The sequence below is a fragment of the Pelmatolapia mariae genome, linkage group LG9 (assembly GCF_036321145.2).
Source record: "Pelmatolapia mariae isolate MD_Pm_ZW linkage group LG9, Pm_UMD_F_2, whole genome shotgun sequence".
Taxonomy (NCBI): Eukaryota; Metazoa; Chordata; class Actinopteri; order Cichliformes; family Cichlidae; genus Pelmatolapia; species Pelmatolapia mariae.
Window position 1 is genome coordinate 9,754,284 of NC_086235.1, and position 18,625 is coordinate 9,772,908.

At 40.0% G+C, this 18,625-nt stretch overlaps 1 protein-coding gene across 1 annotated transcript; it reads right to left on the reverse strand.

Annotated features, from left to right (window-relative positions):
* Nucleotides 1-502: 502 nt before the first annotated feature.
* On the reverse strand, nt 503-10,277 carry LOC134634649 (neutral cholesterol ester hydrolase 1-like). Its single transcript, XM_063483965.1, has 5 exons — nt 10,084-10,277; nt 7,340-7,562; nt 6,629-6,698; nt 5,364-5,535; nt 503-4,561 (listed from the first exon to the last, which is right to left on the reverse strand). Exons 1-5 carry the CDS (start codon nt 10,216-10,218, stop codon nt 3,941-3,943), a joined length of 1,221 nt encoding a protein of 406 aa, XP_063340035.1. The 5' UTR covers nt 10,219-10,277; the 3' UTR covers nt 503-3,940.
* Nucleotides 10,278-18,625: the final 8,348 nt, after the last annotated feature.

Genomic DNA, 18,625 nt, shown 5'->3' on the forward strand with positions numbered 1-18,625 from the left:
TACAGCAGATGAACAGTGTTTGAAAGTCGTGTCCTTAAGGAGAAGGAAAAACCACTCCTGCAGAGACCTGACACAGGACCTGTGATCGGCATCTGGCCCTTCAATCACTGAAGCTTCATCAGAAATGGTCTCAGTGGAAGGGTGGCTGTCAAGAAGCCATTCTTAAGGAGAGGAAACAGGAGAAAAGGCTGTGGTAAGCCAAATTACATAAGAACTGGACTGAAAATCAGGGCAACAGGTCTAATGGAGGGAATCCAGATTTTACATTTTGATTGAAATCATCGTCAGCGTGTGCAGAGGCGGTCAGGCTGGTCAGAAAGTTCAGGCTGTGTTGAAGAATAAAGGTGGTCACACCAAGATATCAAATTGTATGAACTCAGTTTTTGCCTGATATACTGTATTCCCACATATGTTTGCACCACATTTTTCAATAAATCACTGCACATTTTTCCACTTTTTTCCAAGCAAACTACAAAGAAATGACTTGAGACTTTTGCACAGTACAGTACCTTTAATGGTCAAAAGAATTTATGGGTTGTGAACTTGATACAGCACCTGAAGAGGGATATACCAGAAAAAAAACAGTTTAAAAAGCACTCTGACAGTAGTACTTTAGTATGTTTGATATCATTTTTATGCTGCTTTTACATGCTCAGCAGGACAGTTAGTTAAAGCACGGTGTTACCAAAACCTGAACCTCATTTCAGCTGCAGTCATATCAACATCAGTACAGTTAGAAATGATTTATGGGTCTGGATCTTGGCTTTTTTTGAATGACAGCAGATGTAGATAACAAACCATTATGTTGCTCGTCTACTCGGTGCTGCTGAGTACCGCCTGCAGTTCCTTTGTCCTTTTAATCACAGCTTAAAAACTTATCCAGGAATGTCACGGGTCTCCCACACTGACACGTGCACAGACAGAAAATTTAAACCAAGATTACAACAAACATACAGTGCAGAATGGAAATAAAAACATAGATAACATAAAAGGAAACATCTTCATCCTCCCTGCACAGTTGTGACAGCAGCCAATAAAACAGCTCCTTTACGAGATTTACCAGCACTGCAGGAGCACATCTGGGCCCAGTTTTCCATATCTGCTCGCCTGAAACAACCTGTTGCATAACCCGACTCGCATTAAAACCTTACTTATACAATGTGAACCCATTAAACGCATAATTTCACATACAGAATTAAAATGACAGCACTCAGACTTACTTTTCCGCAAGCCCGCGTGTCTAATTTATAGATGAGTTATACCATTATACATGTACGTGAATAAAAGCCACATGTTAGAAATAAGACGTCTGGAATCATTTCCTTTAAAGGAGAGAAAGAAAATTACATTTTTGTGGAATAATGCGAGGAGTGTAATGACCACCCTCAGCTCGGCGTTCCTGCTACAGTCTGGCTGAACGCCAAGAGCGAGTCATTCACCGCCGTCAGTTCATTATATTTGTTTTGAGCCAGCAGCACCGGGCGAGCGGGAAACATAATATTCCACTTGGGACCGATTCTCTCGTGGCGATAGAGTAATTTTACTCTTGTTTAAAAAATAATAATTCACAGCGTTCATCATTGCATTGGCCCCGTGGTCCAGTGGTCATCTGAGAGTGAAGTTACAGAGATTGAGAGACAGTTTGAGACATACATTATTGCACAACCCAGTGAGTATACACAGCTGTGAACTCTGACATACTTTTACAACACACACACTAAGCCCGACTGTCTGGCTTTGTGTGTGTGTGTGTGTGTGTCTTCAGTGTCTCGTTGCATCATAAAACATCATATCTGAGGAACTTTGAGCCATACTACAGGCCAGCTGGGCCTGTTGTCATTTCTCTTCATAATTATGCTGAAAATGGGGATTTAAAATCGAATGTTTTCAGTCATTTCAGTCCTGAATGTCACCCAAAAGTCAAACTTCCTGCTGCAAAAAAAACAAACAATTTGCAGCCAATGACGACACGATGTAATCAAACTTGCGAGGTTTAAGTTATCAGCCATCAGAACATGTGATTTTTTGCTTTTAAAAAAGCCTAACTCACAGCAATCAAGGGAGAAAAACGCACTAAGCGGTCTAACATTCAAGAAAAACTGTTTCATTTCTTTTCACAGACGTCCTGTTTGTTTATCCTGCAAAATACAGGGTTTAGATTGGGAGCAGGGCAGCTGGAATATTTAGACCTCTGAGGGATAAAACGACCCAGAGAAAATGCTTCTGATAGCAGAAAATGCTGGAAATAAGCCACAGATTATCCTTCGGCACGGTTAAGCTGTGGCTGTGTCGTCTCTTCTTGCACTTCTTCTTACACTAAATAAAACGTTTTTTTACCACCTCAGCTGTGTTTAAAAAAATAACAATAATAATAATTCAATATTTAGTATCCAGTGTTTTCTCAATTCTGAGTGTTAATATGTATATTTTATATTTCCTGATAAACACAGAAAAAATTGTTTTCAGAGGAACTTTGCTAATAAAAATCAAAAAGCATACCTGATTATGATAAATATCAAACCTTTGATTCACATTTAACTGATTTGTACTTCTTAGCGAGGCGCGAGGTGAGATCAGATATTAAGATGAGAACTAGCAGGGATGCGGCGACCAGAGATGAGAAAATGTGAAATTCACAAGTTTGCACATTAGCAGGTCTAAATTTAAATGTATCTTTAGTTTGAGGTGAGTGACTAAAGTGGTTACTAATGATACAGCTGACTGCGGCTGACATTAGAGGGATAAATTAAGCCTGAAATATCCCCTAATCACTGACCGTCAGCTACAAAGTGGCGTACGACAAGGTTTTAAGTTACGACTTTAGTGGAAGTTGAAACCACACACAGGAGCAAGCTTGTCATTTTTTACGACACTCACAGGGTTATACACCATGAATCTCTCCCCCGTAGACTGTAATCAAGCAAACTCTATGATAATCTCCTGAGGTATCTGAGGGTTACAACTGTGCTGACTCAAAGCATTTAAAAGCGTTTTTTTAGTAGCCACATGGTTTGGGGTTTTTTAATCATCAGCCACCCTACTCACCACCATTCAAGTTCTAAGGTCCCCATTTTTACACAGTGGAGTAGATCCAGAGAGCACTGCAGAAAAATCCAAATGGTCAGAATTGGACTCCTGGGGAGCAATCTAACTGATTGCTGCCTGAGGAGGCGACCTTGAAGGGTTAGATCAGCCCAATTTAAACCAGGTTTGGCTTTTGACTTTTATGGGCGGAGCTGTGGAGCAAAAATACCACCATGTAGCTGTGCATCTGGCAGTGATGATGCCGAATTATGATAATTTGATTTACTGCTGAGTAAAATAAGAGCCGCTCTTAGTTTTCCTGTTGTTGCACTGACCCACTAACTCACAGCAGTAATTATACTGTGGGTCCAAAATGCTGCAGGGTTAGCCATTTGTTTTAATGAATCACCTGCCAGCTAATCACAAGGGTGTTTTATGGTGCTATGGCACAATGTTTTAAGCTTTAGGGGTTTTCAGCAAGTATTATTGTATAAAGAAGTTTCTTATATGTTTATATTTGTAGTTTTCTACTCTTGTTTCCATTTTAAAACTAATAAATAAAAGTAATAAGTATAAAACCTGTCTTTATAAGTTTGCCATTAATTATGTAGATGTTTCTATATAAAAACTTTCTTTGGTCACAGTTGCTTGAAGACGTTTTGGTGTCAGGACACACTGAGGATGTGCGGTGGCGTGTTTGATTGTAGATTTATACGTCCAGTGGTTTTAAACTTTAATGTGCTAAACAGACGCCTCCGGTCCAAAGCAGCGTCGACACAGTGGTTCCAACCTTTGACCTTCTTGGCTCAAGCTGGGATGTTTTAACAGCTATGATCATGATTTTTTCTCTAGTCATCCCAGATTTCTGCCCCAGTACATCTTTCATACCACAAAGTGGAAACTATGATTTTTTTTCCTACAGATTTTGGTCCAGCCAGCGGATGTAGTTGTTCATGCTCCTCCGTCCCACGCTCGACATCATCGGCAGATACGCAAACACCATGCAGCCGTGAAAGCCGTCCTCATAGTGGTCACTGGTCACCGTGACGCCAGCGCCCTGTAAACGTCTGGCGTACATTAACCCGTCATCCCTGAGCACGTCAAACTCACAAGTCATCACGTACGCCTTAGGCGTCCTACCCAGAACGCCCTGCTCCGCCAGCAGCGGCGACGCCCTCACGTCCGTGAGCCCCGGCACCTCGCCCACCACGCCAGGTGACCCGGTTTCTTTAATAACCGGCCGGAAGTGCTTCCTGCGCTCAGTCGGCAGCAAAGCGGTCCAGTTCAGCTTCGAGCGAGTCTCGGCACTGATGCCCGACTCGTCCAGAGAGCTGTGGTTGTTGGCGAGGAGGAGAGGCTCCAGGGAGGTGTTGCCGCCCAGATACTGCAGCCAGAAGCGAGCCATGACGGGCCTGTAGAGGATGGGCACGGCCTGATTCTGCTGGTAGGATGGGGTGTGGAAGTCGAGCGCCTGCAGCACGGGGTAGATCAGCGCCTGGGCCTTGAACTTCACCTTCAGGGTGTCGTCTGAGCTGAGCTGTGGACAAATGCGAGCTTTAGATTTCAGTTCAGAGGAAAAACTCTCAGAAACACTAGATTTCAGTCCTTACATAAAATATTCGGTGGCAGCTTTTTGCCAGATATTCAAAGCCCGACCAATTTTCTTTTTTTGACTAACACCAATATCAATATTTGACAACAATATAGGCCAATATTTTTTCCTCCTTTCAGAAATGGGAAACATTAACATTGATTTCTATGCGTTCTAAGATAATGTGATAATGCATGTTTAAAAAAAAGTTGTTCTACAGTCACAGTCACAGCTTACTCGCTTGCGCTCTTCCCGACCCTGCACACTGTAAATGCTCTTCTTTTAGCAGGGGAAGGGTACTTTAGGACAAACCTGATTAAAACTGTCCACGTGCTGCATGTGTTACCTGTGTAATAACTCAAGCTGATGAGGTTAGTTTCTGACCAGTGTCTGAACACAGCTGGTGTCTTCTGACAGTTTCCACTGTCTCCGCTGTGATAGGCTGGTTAAACCAGGCTGTTATGATGTCAAGGAGTGAAGGAGGACATGCAGAGGGTTGGTGAGACAGAACTGGATGTGATAGAGGTGGACGACCCACTGTGGCACCCACTCAAGGGAGCAGCCAAAAATAGAAGAACACGAAGATGTGCCCATTGCTGCACTTTACATACAGGGTCGCTACCACCAGGTAATCATTTCAAGAGATAGACAAACAGAAACGTGTGTATTCTGCGTAAACAAAAAGTAGAAACAGTAGCAAACTACCCCAAAACTGCTTCTCCTTCTCTGTATGCATTTGTTTTTCTACCTTTTGCACCACAGCGGCAGCCAGGTTTCCCCCAGCGCTGTCTCCCGACACACACACCCTCTCAGGATCGATGCTGTAGTGCTCTAAAACCTCAGTGGACAGGAAGGCCCGCGACGCCGCTAGTGCATCATGGTACTGATCTGGGAACACGGCCTCTGGAGCAAGACGGTAGCTACAGCAAACGGACAATTTAACATGACAACAATATTATACTCAGGTGTTATAATGACTATAATTAAAATCAGTTTAAGTGAAAAATAGACAGAAAAAGCTAAAACTGGAGGTAAAAATGAACATCTGTAATATTAAATGTTGACTTTCTCTGTATTTCACAGAATATTAGAGTTTATTAGAGAATATTAGAGTAAATCCTTCATCTGTGATGATATTCCCGAGCTAGCAGCTGGGGTGAACAGTGATTTCAGTAGGTGCTTACTGCAGAGCCAAACAGGCTGAGCTGGGCCTGGTTAAAGGCTATGGCAGGGATGTAGATGGGTTTAAAGGCAGAGCTGGACTAGACCAGGGGTTCTGCAGTAAGCAGCCTTTCTGGCAGTGCTGAAGAGGGGAGCATATGAAGATGGATTTGGATAAAGAAGAAAAGCAAAAGGAAAAATCCAAGTCCAGAAACTCCATTAAGAGGAGAGAGTCACCAGCGGGGGCAAACTGATTTGAAAGAGTAATATTTTCCTGTGTAATCTTTCTCATGTCAAGACAGGACAGAAATTTGGGGGGGGGGGGGGGGGGTGTAAATTTACACACACACACAAATATCTGTGAGTAAATGGGTCTTTCAAATATTGACATCAGCCTAGACTGGCACAATCAGTACATCTCTAACCATAATCTCATCACAGGTTTCACTGACGTTTTGAGCACATTCAGCCACATCACATGGCCTTCAGCTAAACCACGTCCATGATAAATGAACAGACCCGAGTCTGTGCGGCAGACTGCTGCAGACTGTTTCCAAGGTCACAAACGGACCGTGACGCTAAACATGAAAAAAAAAAAAAAAACTCTTGAAAACTTTCACCCAGTTTTCCTCCTTTGGGAAGAGTTTGAAACATGCTGTCTGAAAACGTCAATAATTGACTTTCAGATCAAAATGACACGAAACAATCAGCTGTCATTGCTACGATTGGCTAAAAAACAAGAGAAAAGCATAACTTGTTGTCTTCAAACCTTTTACATAAAAATCCATCACCAGCAGCTTCAATGTGAGGTTTGTTCCTTCTAGATTCATGTGATCGATGCCCAAAACTTACTCAACTGACATAATGACAGCATCCAGGTCCTCCGCCATCTTCCGGCAAAGATGGTCGTAGGAGCGCATTCCTGTGAAGCACATAAACCGATGCTGAAGTTACAGTAAGGCTACAGTAATATATTGTAAATTCACTTTAGGCTTAGTTGGTATTACATTATACTCGATACCAAGAGATTTAGAAGTCTCAGCATTCCTGGGCAGCAGAGGATGACTCATATGGCTGCTCATATAACTTCCTGTAGTAGTAAAGTGTTTGGGAATATGACTTTCAGATCATTTGACCTGTGAATTTATGACTTTATGGACTCAGTTGTTTGTTTCGACTCATAACGAATAAAAACTTAAGTTATTTCTGTAAAATACTGGAGGCAGAAAGATGACCAAGCTACAATATGCTCACAAACTAAATACAGCAAGTCTTTAGGCCATGAAAGCACCACACACCGAATATGTGAGGCTCAGTGTTGATGACACAGGTATGAAGATGATAGCATCTCCATACAAAAAGAAAAGCAGTTTTTGCTCCTAATGTGAGAAAAAAGTTCACCCTTCATATAAGATTGTGTTTAACAAGCTCATATTGTCGCAGTGAGGTCTAAACACTGAAACCAGCAGAAAAATAGGCTTTAAAATAGACTTTAGTTGATTGGATTTGTTTAACCGTCAGCAGCTTTACGGTTGTTTAAAGCCTCTTATGCACCGCACTCACGTCCGCTGCCGAGGGCCCAGCCGCCACCGTGGAAATAAATAACTCCTCTTTTCAGCTTCTCCCCTCCGATGGGATGAAACACCCGGGTGGGCACGCCTCCCAGCGCGGAGTCCGTGACGTTCACGGCGGGGCTGGAGCGAGCCTCAATCACCTCCACCCAGGACACCACCCGGTTCAACAGGTGGACGCGGTGGCACACGCCCATCGCATGAGCTACGTCACTCTGGAAATTTTAAAAAAAGAAATAACTTTTATATTTTGTGCTCAAGGAAAACATTTCAAGTACTTTTTGCAGTTCTCTTCTGTGAATTCTGTTCGTCTCCATCACAAACATTGAAATATTGCAGGTCTGCAGTTGAAACTATGATAAATCCCATAATACTGATGCTCAAAGCTGGTTACAGAACCACGATTTTGGCTTTAGATTGTCACACTTGGACTGAGCATGCAGGGGGTTAGCACATGGTTTGCCTACATGACCTCATCTGACACTTTCACCAGTCTTAAAAGATTTTTTAGGTTTAGCTACAGCTCTGTTCTGAAGCAGAGCAGATCATTAGTTAAGCTTGTGTGGCACCATTCGCCTATTCCCTGAAATCAGTTTACAGTGTAACCCGATAATAATTCCCACCATCAGGCACAACGATTGTCCTCAAACTACACATCCGGCAAATTTTAATCTGGACTTTTTGTGCGGTTGCAAAGCGAGTTAATACAGCATGTTTGAAATAATATGCATAATATTAGTCTTTCTAAGGGAACTGATTTAGTTTGAACTGGAATGCCACAGGTTTGGTGTTGCAGTCTCCAAAACACAAAGAGACCCATTTGTCTCTTTGTGCTCAAAGTGACGGGACCTGAAGGTAAGAAACCAGCAGGGCGTGAAAACCTGTTCAGTGTGGGGAACACGCATGGAAACTCGTCACTCAAGATGTGGGTGTGTAAACTGTGTGGTGTTCAATTAAATGTGAAGCATCTCAGGTGAGCTACAGCTCTGTGACATGCGACAGGTTCAAGCCCATCCGCCTGCCTAGTTAAAGGTCCTTTTTATGTTATTCCCTGAATACAGATTGGAGGACTGTGGCTGCTACTGATTTTACAGTTAAAGTAGAGCCCCCCATTTTACCTCCCCATGTTCATTCAGTTTTATTCTACAATATCCACATCTACACTATTTTTTTCCAGTTTTTTTGGGTGGTGGTTGAGGCAGATTTGTAATTTTCCATTGATGGAAAGCCAAAACCAGTTTGGTTGGTGCCAATATTTTCTGTATGGAGGAAAAACTCTAGTATATATAATATAGTTTATAATTAATATCCCTGGAAAAACTGTCAGGATCAGGTTGAAATCTGCCGAATCCAATATGCAAATTTATCCACAACCCTTTGTGAAAGAAGCTTCAGTCGATATTTCTGATTCTGCCGTGGAAGTTCTGGTTTATTCAAGTTTAGGACAAAGTTTCCCAGATGATGTGAGGTGAAAGTATTCATATTTAGTCTTTGCCAATATGCTGACAACAACCAGCCTGAGGAGGTGTTATTGATGCGCCGTGTCTGTGAGTCGCCAGCCTCGAAAAAGTGCTGTGTTTAGTTGGAATCTAAAATTCCCCAAATTTCCCCTTACAAACCACTTATAATTAAATAATAATAATAAAAAAATATGAATGCTAAGCAAGCTAAACCAAAATTTTCACACAGTTTAATCAAAAATTAAACCAAAAAACTTGTTGTTCTGTGTAAAGAACAAAAGAAAAAAAATGAAGTTGTTGCTGTGCATTATTGCAATAATGCTCACTGTAATTATTCTGGCTGATATTTAGTAAATAAAATTACAACTTTGGGTAAAATAGTAATGACTAAATAAATACACAAGAAGTGTATTTAAATATGAGTGGATATGAAACTATCCTCGTTTTGCCTTTCAGCGCATCCCTTTCACTCAAAATGCAGCACAATAATCAATAGTTTGTTTTAATAATCGCTGCAGTCAAGTCAAGCCACCTGGTGGGACTTTTACAAAGTTTGGGAATATAAATTGCAAAAACTGCATTAAGAGTTTTTCTCTCTGGATCCAGTTCAGGTTTCAGACTGCAATCAGGACAGAGAGAGCAAATCTATTTAAAGTGTTATATACAAGGATTCTGCAGGATAGCTAGAAGAAGAAGAGAGAAGGCCATCTTAGTGATGAAAACAAGCTGTAAAATAACCCCAAGACTTTCTAAAACCTCTGGGTTTATCCTCTTAGTTAACCTGTCGAACTTATGAACAGACTTATAGTAGTTTTGTATTTTTTAGATACCTTTTATTCCCTTTTCTGTTTTGTTTGGGGTTTTTTGTGGTTGTTGTTTTCCACGTTTAAGACTCGCCTTTATCAGTTTCAGTGTTGAGTTAGATCTTTTTAATCATTAGATTATAGTAGACATTGGTCAAAGGCGAGATTTTAGAAGTTGAGAATAGATACTGGCTGAGACTAAAAGCATATTTTTATTCTTGTTTAGATTTTATTTTTACAGACATTTTTATTTTTGGCTCATTCGTCATACCAAAGCAGGCTTTCATTTTAACCAGTAACTTCCTTCTCTCTGCACTAGCTCTGATCTACAATAAAATAAAACCTGATTCTCATATCACCCGTTATCCTGCACGGTTTTGTGCCTCAGGTGTTGTAATCCTGACAGCCCTGTCTTTCCTCACATCAACCTGCCCTTTTCTGCCCTCCTGTCAGTGTCATCAATCAGCTCTCACCGCCTGCATGAAGCTCCGGAAGAGCGCGTCCAGCATCATCAGTTTCCACGGCTCGCTAACTCCGCTCGGTAGCGGGAGGTAGACGTAGTAGGCGGCCGCTGACAGCAGCACGGCTCCGGCCAAACGGAGCCTCATCGCGTCCACGGTTGCAACGAGATTAACCCTCCCACGGTCCTGAGCGGTCGCTGCCTCCACCAGAGATCGACGAGAATGGGAGGAATGACCCCGGCTTCAAAATAAAAGCCCTATGGAGAAACCATGGATCTTTTCACAAAGATAGGACGTTACGCTGAAAACATTAGTCTTATTTTGAAATGCTTCCTTAGGAAGTAGCTTAAGAATTTCGTAACATTGTTGTATTTGGGAAATGTAGTCCTTTTGAGGTCCGATCGTAAACCGAAGCATGCTGAAATACAACTGCGACATTTTGACAAATTTAAATTCAAATATTTTCTTTTCGTGTCAGTTTTGATCAGATTTATAGCTATATTTGCAAACATTTTAATCTAAACGTTAAATAGAAATGTCAATTTGTTAAGTATGAATATAAATTAAAATGGTAAATCCAAATATAACATTCTAAATATTTATGTAAAATATTTAGGAAATTTTAAAAAATAACAAAAACTGTGAAGTGTAAATAAAAGTCATATACGCTTAATATAAATAAACAATTTAAATTTAAACATTAAAATATTACATGTAAACATAAAAAGTGTGTTTTAATAATTAAGTGATGTATATAAATACTGAAATTGAAAGGTTTTGATGTTGTTGTTTTATTTGTGCACAATGGTAAAAAGAAAAAAATTAAAATATCAAATTAAAATTAAAAAAATGCATTAAAATTAAATGTCAATTTATTAAAATACTGATTTTAAAAACAAACACCAAATCTTAAAAATATATTAAATATAAATATTAAGTATAAATGTTACATGTTCTTGCAGAAATCTGAACAATATGCAGGTCTACTTCATTTCAAACAACCCTGATAAAATATTTGGCAGAGTGTTGCTCAAATCTAACTACAGTGCCTCATTGTGCTTCGCTGGTTTCTTAATTAGCTACACCTGCCTTCAAGTAGTCACACAGCTGGCCAATTAAGCAAGAAGGTAAGAAAATAAAGTTTTGCAAAGAGTTTTGCTGACTCACTGTCTGTTCATTAGTTTCTAGGTCCATAGTTTGGTAGCAGCTGACAGAAGTGGCTGACTCTGCTGCTTCCTGTAGCTGAAGCTATGATGTTTATATTAAGGCAAGCCTTAAAGAAGTTTTTTAAAGATCAATCAAACACATTTCTAGTGTCACTATTAAAGCTTATAGTCTCTTTTATATCATGTCTAGATGGTTGCTGTTGTTCTTCCTAGCTGTCAAAAGTCACCAAGAAAATGGTAAGCAAATAAAATTTGATAATTTTATGCACCAACATTTCTGCCTAACATACTCCAATGTTCTCTCACAGATCAAGAAGTGCCCCATACGGATGATCAACTGGATTTAAGCAGCATTTACTTTGGAAATGAGACTTTATGGACCAGTGGGATAATTGATAACTATAATTCAACCTTGGATGAAAGTAACTACAACACAACAGTAACAGTGGATTATCAGCCTGAAGCCAAAACACTGGCACAAAACAGGTCTATGCCAGATCTCCAGTATTCATTAAGTCATACAGAACCTCCACTAAAAGAAGCAGAGTCTGGTTTTCAGGTACAGGTGACCCAACAGCAGCGTACCTTCTCATCCAGGAAGTCACAGGAGCCCCAGGTGCCGCCACCTACCTCCCCACCCAGTGAGACTACTTGCCCATCACAGGTGCTCCTGCAGGTGCCAATGCCGCGCAGTCCTCCACTTTGGCAGCTAGAGGTACCACAGCAGCCCCGTTCTCCACTCTACCGGCTGGGGGTGCCTAAGGTGTCCCAGGTCTCCCCAGAATTCTACTCCCCATCTCAACAGCTGTGGGTGCCAGAGGAGCCTGGTTTATCACACCAGCGGCTGGATTTAATCCAAATGCATGAATCCCCTCTCCAACGGCTACAATTTGCAGAGGTGCGCCAGCAGCCTAGAGCTGGACTCAAACGGGCACAGGTGGCTCGGGTACCCCAGCAGCCTGGTTCGGGCCTAAAGTGGCAGCAGGTACCCCAGCCAAGTATCCGGCTCCAGCAGCCGCAAATGGCCCAGTGGCCACAACGGCCACTCTACCAGCTCCTGATCCCTCGCTACCAGGCCAAGTACTCACACTACCGGCCCATGATATCCCATTACCAGGAAAGGCTGCTAGGACACCGACCCAAGACTCCGCTCTTTCGGATCAAGCATCTTCGACACCCCCAGCAGATCAGATATACACGTTAGCAAATAAGTTTTTCAAGCAGCCTCATTAAAATTGTGATCCAAATCTTTTTTTTTTTTTTCTTCTCCCCCCCCCTCAAATTTTGTGATCAAATTGTCTCCGCTGGGACGTTCTAAAAGTAGGCAGGGCAACATCAGGGGACTTTTGTGTTTAACATGAATTTCTTTCAGGCACAGCAGCTAATAAGCATGTGGCAGCCACACTAAGATAAACAATGGGGAAGGTTATCTAGTAAAACCTCTAAGACCATCCAAGAGTTCAGATGTTACTTTCCTGAACTCACCATTTCTGTTTTAGGCACTGCAACATTGAAACACTGTTCTGACCTTTCAAAGTAAAATACAGCTACTGCAATAATTATTTTGCTATGTGTCTATTTATTTGTTGAAAAGCTCAATATCTAGTTTAGGGTTAAGCTACAAGAGCATACCTGTTTCAGAACAGGTTTGTACTGTTTAACCTAAAACCTGACGTTGTAAATAATCCTCTATATTATTACACCATCTTTGACAAAGGCTGCCAGCATAATGTGTGCCCAAAAGGGGTTTTGCAACATTACCAATGAACATATCTTTACAATCCCCTCCACTAGAGGGAGCACTACTCCACAAACGTTAGTTTAAGATAATATAAGACATCTGTTTCACATTTCAGTGGTACCAATTTAATTTGCATTGACTATTTAGAACATTTTATTCCTACTTCTAATTATGCATCTATGGTTCATAGATGTAGTGAAGGGAAACATTGGTGGGACTGAAGGGAATAGTAAGGGTAGGGTGAAATGGAGGCAGATGATCAGCTGTTGTAACCTGTACAGGGAGCAGTCAAAACAAGAAGAAAGGCTTCACGTTTGTACGTATAGTAAGAATCCACCTTCTCTTTGGAAGTTCTGATTTGGTCAAAGATTTAGAACAAAATGTATACCACTTCTCAGTGTTGGGGGGTTCAGCAGGCTGTCTTTTCTAAGCTATATGACATTCTTAAACTTTTGCAATAAATTAAATAAAGGACATTTTTAGACTAGTACACTTATTTAATGTGTTGTTTATGTTTGTTAAGCTAAACCTAATTTTTAATGTTTGTAGCAAAGGAATTTCCAAACTTTGCAATGATTTTATTAATATAAATCATGTTAGTATATACACATAGAGCCAATGGAGGAATACTTCTGTCAACCACACATGTATTCTTTTAGCAGAATTAACCTTCATAATTCAAAATCATACTATTTGGAAATCCAGTGAAAATATTTAGGCTTCTTTAAGAACAAACATCTAAACCAATCAGCAGCTCCAGAAAATGCAGCTGCAGGTTTTTCCCATTTGAGTCATCTGAATGGATCTGTACAATGGAAGCTGCTGAAAAATGATTTGCAAGGAGTTGCAAAATACCTCAAGGTCCTTTCCTGGTGTCCTAGTGAGCTTAATCTGCTCTGAAGTAGTTACACCTGTGGTCACTTAATCAAGAAGATAAAGGGTAAACATTTTTAAAGATTTTCAAGAGCTCAGGTTCTTTTGCTGGTTTCCTGGTTTGGTAGCAGCTGACAGCAGTAGCTGCTGGGTTTGTGGGTTCTTGCTGCTGAAGCCATGAGGTTTTTATTAAGGCAAGTACTAAATGGGTTTCTATGAAGCTAAAGGTTTTCAGTTAGAGCTCACAGACACTTGTTTTCTTTAGATGGCTGTTGTTGTTGTTACTTCTCACTGTTGGAAGTCATCAAGCAAACGGTAAGCAAGTTAAATTTCATCATGGTTAAATGCATTGATTAAATATTCTTAAAGGCTAACGAACTGCTCTTTGCTGGATCCCAACCAGATTCAAGTAGTCGTTACCCCAGAGGGAATGCTTCATGGCGCAGCGAGTCACTTGCTACTCATACTTTATCCTTGAATGCAAAGGCAAGTAATCCTGGCACAACAGTAAATCGAACCATGCAAATCTCTGCCTGATAACTAGCTTTATGCACATCCTCAAATGTCACAGGTAGCAAAGCCCGGATTGCAGTCACGAGTCCCCCGGCAGCAGCATCAACCTCAGGCACCCATTCAGCGTATATGCCGGCACAGCTCAAAGACTTCATGCCTTCCCCAGAAGCCTCAGCAGTTTACCAGTCCACTCCAGCTGCCCAGACAGCAGGTTGACTCCCTATCTTGGGGAACCCAGCCAAAGTGGAAGCCTTCCTGCCCGCCCAAGCACTTCTGCCAATCCAAGAAGCCTCGGGTGTACCATCAGCCTGGTTCTCCACTCAGGCTACCTGGTTTCCTGCCCCAGTGGCCCCAGTGGCCTGACCGTCCACTTTACCAGCTCCAGAGACCTTACTATCAGGCCAAGTGGCCACTATACTCACACCAGATGCCTCAGTACCATGCAAAATGGCCACACTACCTGCCTTACTACCAGTCCAAGCGTCCACACTACATGACTGTGTTGCCTATCTACAGGGGGAAAGTTATTGGTCTACCCAGGCAAGCAACTTCAGTATCCCCAGCAGGTCAGTTAGTTCTAGAAAGTTAAACTTTTTAAACAGTCCAATATCTGCTCAACTTTCATGTGGGTAAGCTCTCGTTACTGGCCAAGTAACAGGAGTGAATTTTTAGTGGGATTTATTTCTTTCGGGCACAGAAGGTGGTGCTAATGTAATAGCCACACAAAGGGACCAATGGGCATGGTATGTAGGAAAAAGATTAATGAGATAACTGGTTTTCAATGGCCTTTATTCATGAATGTTTTCTTAGGCACAGCAATGTTGAGCCTTCTGAATCATTGTACTGACCTTTCCAATAAAATAAGCTTGACTCTGTAAGCATTTGTTGAATGATTTGGTAATGAAGTTTGACAAGGTGTGTGTATGATGCCAACACAATGCTTTCCTTCTGTTAAGAGTTACAATTTGAAGAAACTTGTATACAAAGCAGATTGAAATTTTACACTGCAGATAAGAGATGCTGTTGAAGAGCTCTCCCCAGAGATTAACTACTAATGATTAAATACAGAGTGGTTTATAAACGCAGTGAGAAAGGTGACTAAAAAAAGGTGCATCATGGGACTAAATCCATATTTGAAGGTGGTTCCATGGAAGATGGGCCTGACAGCTGAAGACTCTGCCTCCCATTCTACTTTGGAATATGCCAGGAACCACAAGATTCTTTGTCACATGCATAGTCATACAAGTACAACACACAATGAAATGTGTTCTGAACTGCTTCTTTGATCAAGACATAAGTACATTTATTTAAAAAATAAATTAAAAAAAAAAAAAATCTGAGAATGTATATTGTGCCAATGGAATGTTAAAGTGCTTTGTGCCTTATTAGCACAGCAATTTACTGACAGAGCAATACAAGTAGATTGACCGGAGTAACTGTTTAATGTACTACAGTGACCAGGGTAATATAAACAGTGTAGCAGTGAGTGATGTAATAATAAATCAGATATGAAATATGACAGTGAAAGTTCTGGAATGTGACAATAGGACATAAGTGCTCTAATGGGGTGATGCAGTACTATAAGGTCATAAAGATAATATGGGGCCTGATTATTCGAGACCTTATATGTGAGAGACCTTATATTTTCAGTTCAGTTCATTTTTATTTCAAACATTTCAAACATGTGCCTTCACAATCATTACAAAATATCATTTTATTATTTGTTTGAAAACGAGTAGGCAGAAGTATTTACTTATTTGTCCCTACCCCCTCAAGTTTTACCTCTCATTCATTTAATTTTCTTTTAGTCTTAAATTAAACAACATATGAAACCAAAGTAAAGCAAAACAAAACAAAACGTACATAAATCAAAAACAAGAAATAAGCAAGCCCCACCTCAGTATAGTTTCTTTCATATGAAAAAAACTGAATGTGTATATTTGCAGATTCACAAGTTATGGAAAAACAAACAAACCAAAAAAAAAAAAAGAACCACAACACCATTACCAGCAACATTACCGTCCTGGGTTAACCCTGTTTTCTTCATTCTTATACTTATTTAAAATTTGGTTTTTATATTTTATTTTAAACTGGTTTATGTTTTTACTTTTATTTCTTCTGTTAGACTGTTCCATAATTTAACTCCTGCAATTGAGAGAGACATAGTTCTTAAAGTTGTTCTAGCACTTTGTATTTTTAAATTCCATTTCCCTCTTAAGTTATACCCACTTTCTCTTTCTATGAACAATTTACAGATTTCTTTTGGAAGCAATTTATTTCTTACTTTATACATTATTTGCGCTGTTTTAAGCTTCACCAAGTCTTGGAATTTAATAGCTTGCATTTTGACAAAGAGTGCATTTGTATGGTCGCTGTACCCCACATTATTTATTAATCTAATGGCCCTTTTCTGTACTATAGTTATTGTTTGTGTGTTACTTTTGTATGTTTCCCCAGACCTCTACACAGTAGCTCAGATATGGCAGTAGTAAAGCACACTATGCTTTGCTTTCCCCAGGACGGCAATGCCCCGTGCCAATTTCCCCCGAACATAAGTGATGTGTGGCTTCCAACAGAGCTTGTGGTCAATGATCACACCAAGAAATTTTATTTCATTTACTCTTTCTAAATATACATTGTCAACACATATTTCTATTTTGATGTTTTTCTTTTGGTTTCCAAAAAACATAAATTTGGTTTTATCTAGATTCAATGATAATTTATTTATATCAAACCACTTCTTTAATATCGTTAATTCCTGTGTGATCATCTCCAAAACCTGTGGCAATTCCACACCTGAACACAGTATATTTGTGTCATCTGCAAATATTACAAACTTTAAAATCTGCGATACTCTGCAGATATCATTTAAGTACATAATAAACATTTTTGGACCCAGTACTGAACCTTGAGGTACTCCACAAGCTATATCCATCAAATTAGATTTATATTCATTTATTTTTACATGTTGTTGCCTATTCCCTACATAGCTTTTTAACCATTTCAAAACCACTCCCCTAAACCTGTACCTTTCCAGTTTTTTTAATAGAATTTCATGATTAACAGTATCAAACGCCTTCTTTAGATCTAAGAAAATGCCAAGCGCATACCTCTTATTATCCATACATTCCGTTATCTTTTCCATTAAATCTATCAATTAAATTTGATTCTAGATTTAACAGCAAGGCAATGAAGAGAAAAATGTGCTCTTTCTTGTCCCTGTCAGTACTCTTGCTGTGCGTTTTGGATAAACTGAAGGTTTTTCAGGGAGGTTTTTTTTTTTTTTTTTGGACATCCTGATAATAATGAATTACAGTAGTCCAGCCCAGACGTAATAAATGCATGATCTAGTTTTTCAGCATCACTCTGAGATGATATATTTCTAATTTTAGAGAGATGTGCAAATGGAAGAAAGCGGTCCTACATATTTGTTTAATATGTGCATTGAAGGACATATCCTGGTCAAAAATGACTCCAAGGCTCCTCAGAGTGTTACTGGAGGCCAAGGTAATGCCATCCAGAGTAACAATCTGGTTAGATACCATATTTCGAAGATTTTCAGGGCAAAGTACAATAACCTCAGTTTTATCTGAATTAAGAAGCAGAAAGATAGGTCTTTGTCTTTAAGACATTCCTGCAGCTTAACTAAATGGTTTGTGTTATCTGGCTTTGTGGATAGATAAAGTTGGGTATCATCTGCATAGCAGTGAAAATGTATACTATGCCTCTTCATAATACTGCCTAAAGGAAGCACATATAACGTAAACAGAATTGGTCCTAAGACAGCTGATTCAGATAGGTCAAGAGATGGCTTTTTAAATAATGGTTTAACAACTGCCAGCTTGAAGACCTATGGTACATGTGGCCTATTATTAGAGATAGGTTAACATATTTAAGATTGAAGCATAAATCAATGGAAGGACTTCTTTGAGCAGTGTTGTAGGAAAGGGGCCTTTGGGTTTCTGTATAGATCCTTGTATATATGATATTTGAAGTAGTTAAAACACAGTTTATTTAAAAAAATACTTCAATAATAGTGACCAAAAACTAGTAATTGACTATAAATAAACAGAATAAAGTATGATAGAACTGTTAAATACATAGAAACTGGCCCAGCCTGACCTATCATGCTTTACAAAAAAAAGTATTCCATACAGCACTGTGTATAACAGTAGAATATATTGCTTTCATTAGTAGCACAACCAGCCTGACATCTTCTTTTTCTTGGTTTTTAATTGGCTTTTGGCAAACAAAGAATTGG

Excerpts from the sequence above, each read along its gene's own strand:
- LOC134634649 (XM_063483965.1), bottom strand. The coding sequence starts at position 10,218 with ATGAGGCTCCGTTTGGCCGGAGCCGTGCTGCTGTCAGCGGCCGCCTAC. Across the intron at positions 7,563-10,083 it reads TCCGGAGCTTCATGCAGGCG|AGTGACGTAGCTCATGCGAT; the intron begins GTGAGAGCTGAT and ends TAAAATTTCCAG. Across the intron at positions 5,536-6,628 it reads GCTGTCATTATGTCAGTTGA|CTACCGTCTTGCTCCAGAGG; the intron begins GTAAGTTTTGGG and ends CGTTTGCTGTAG.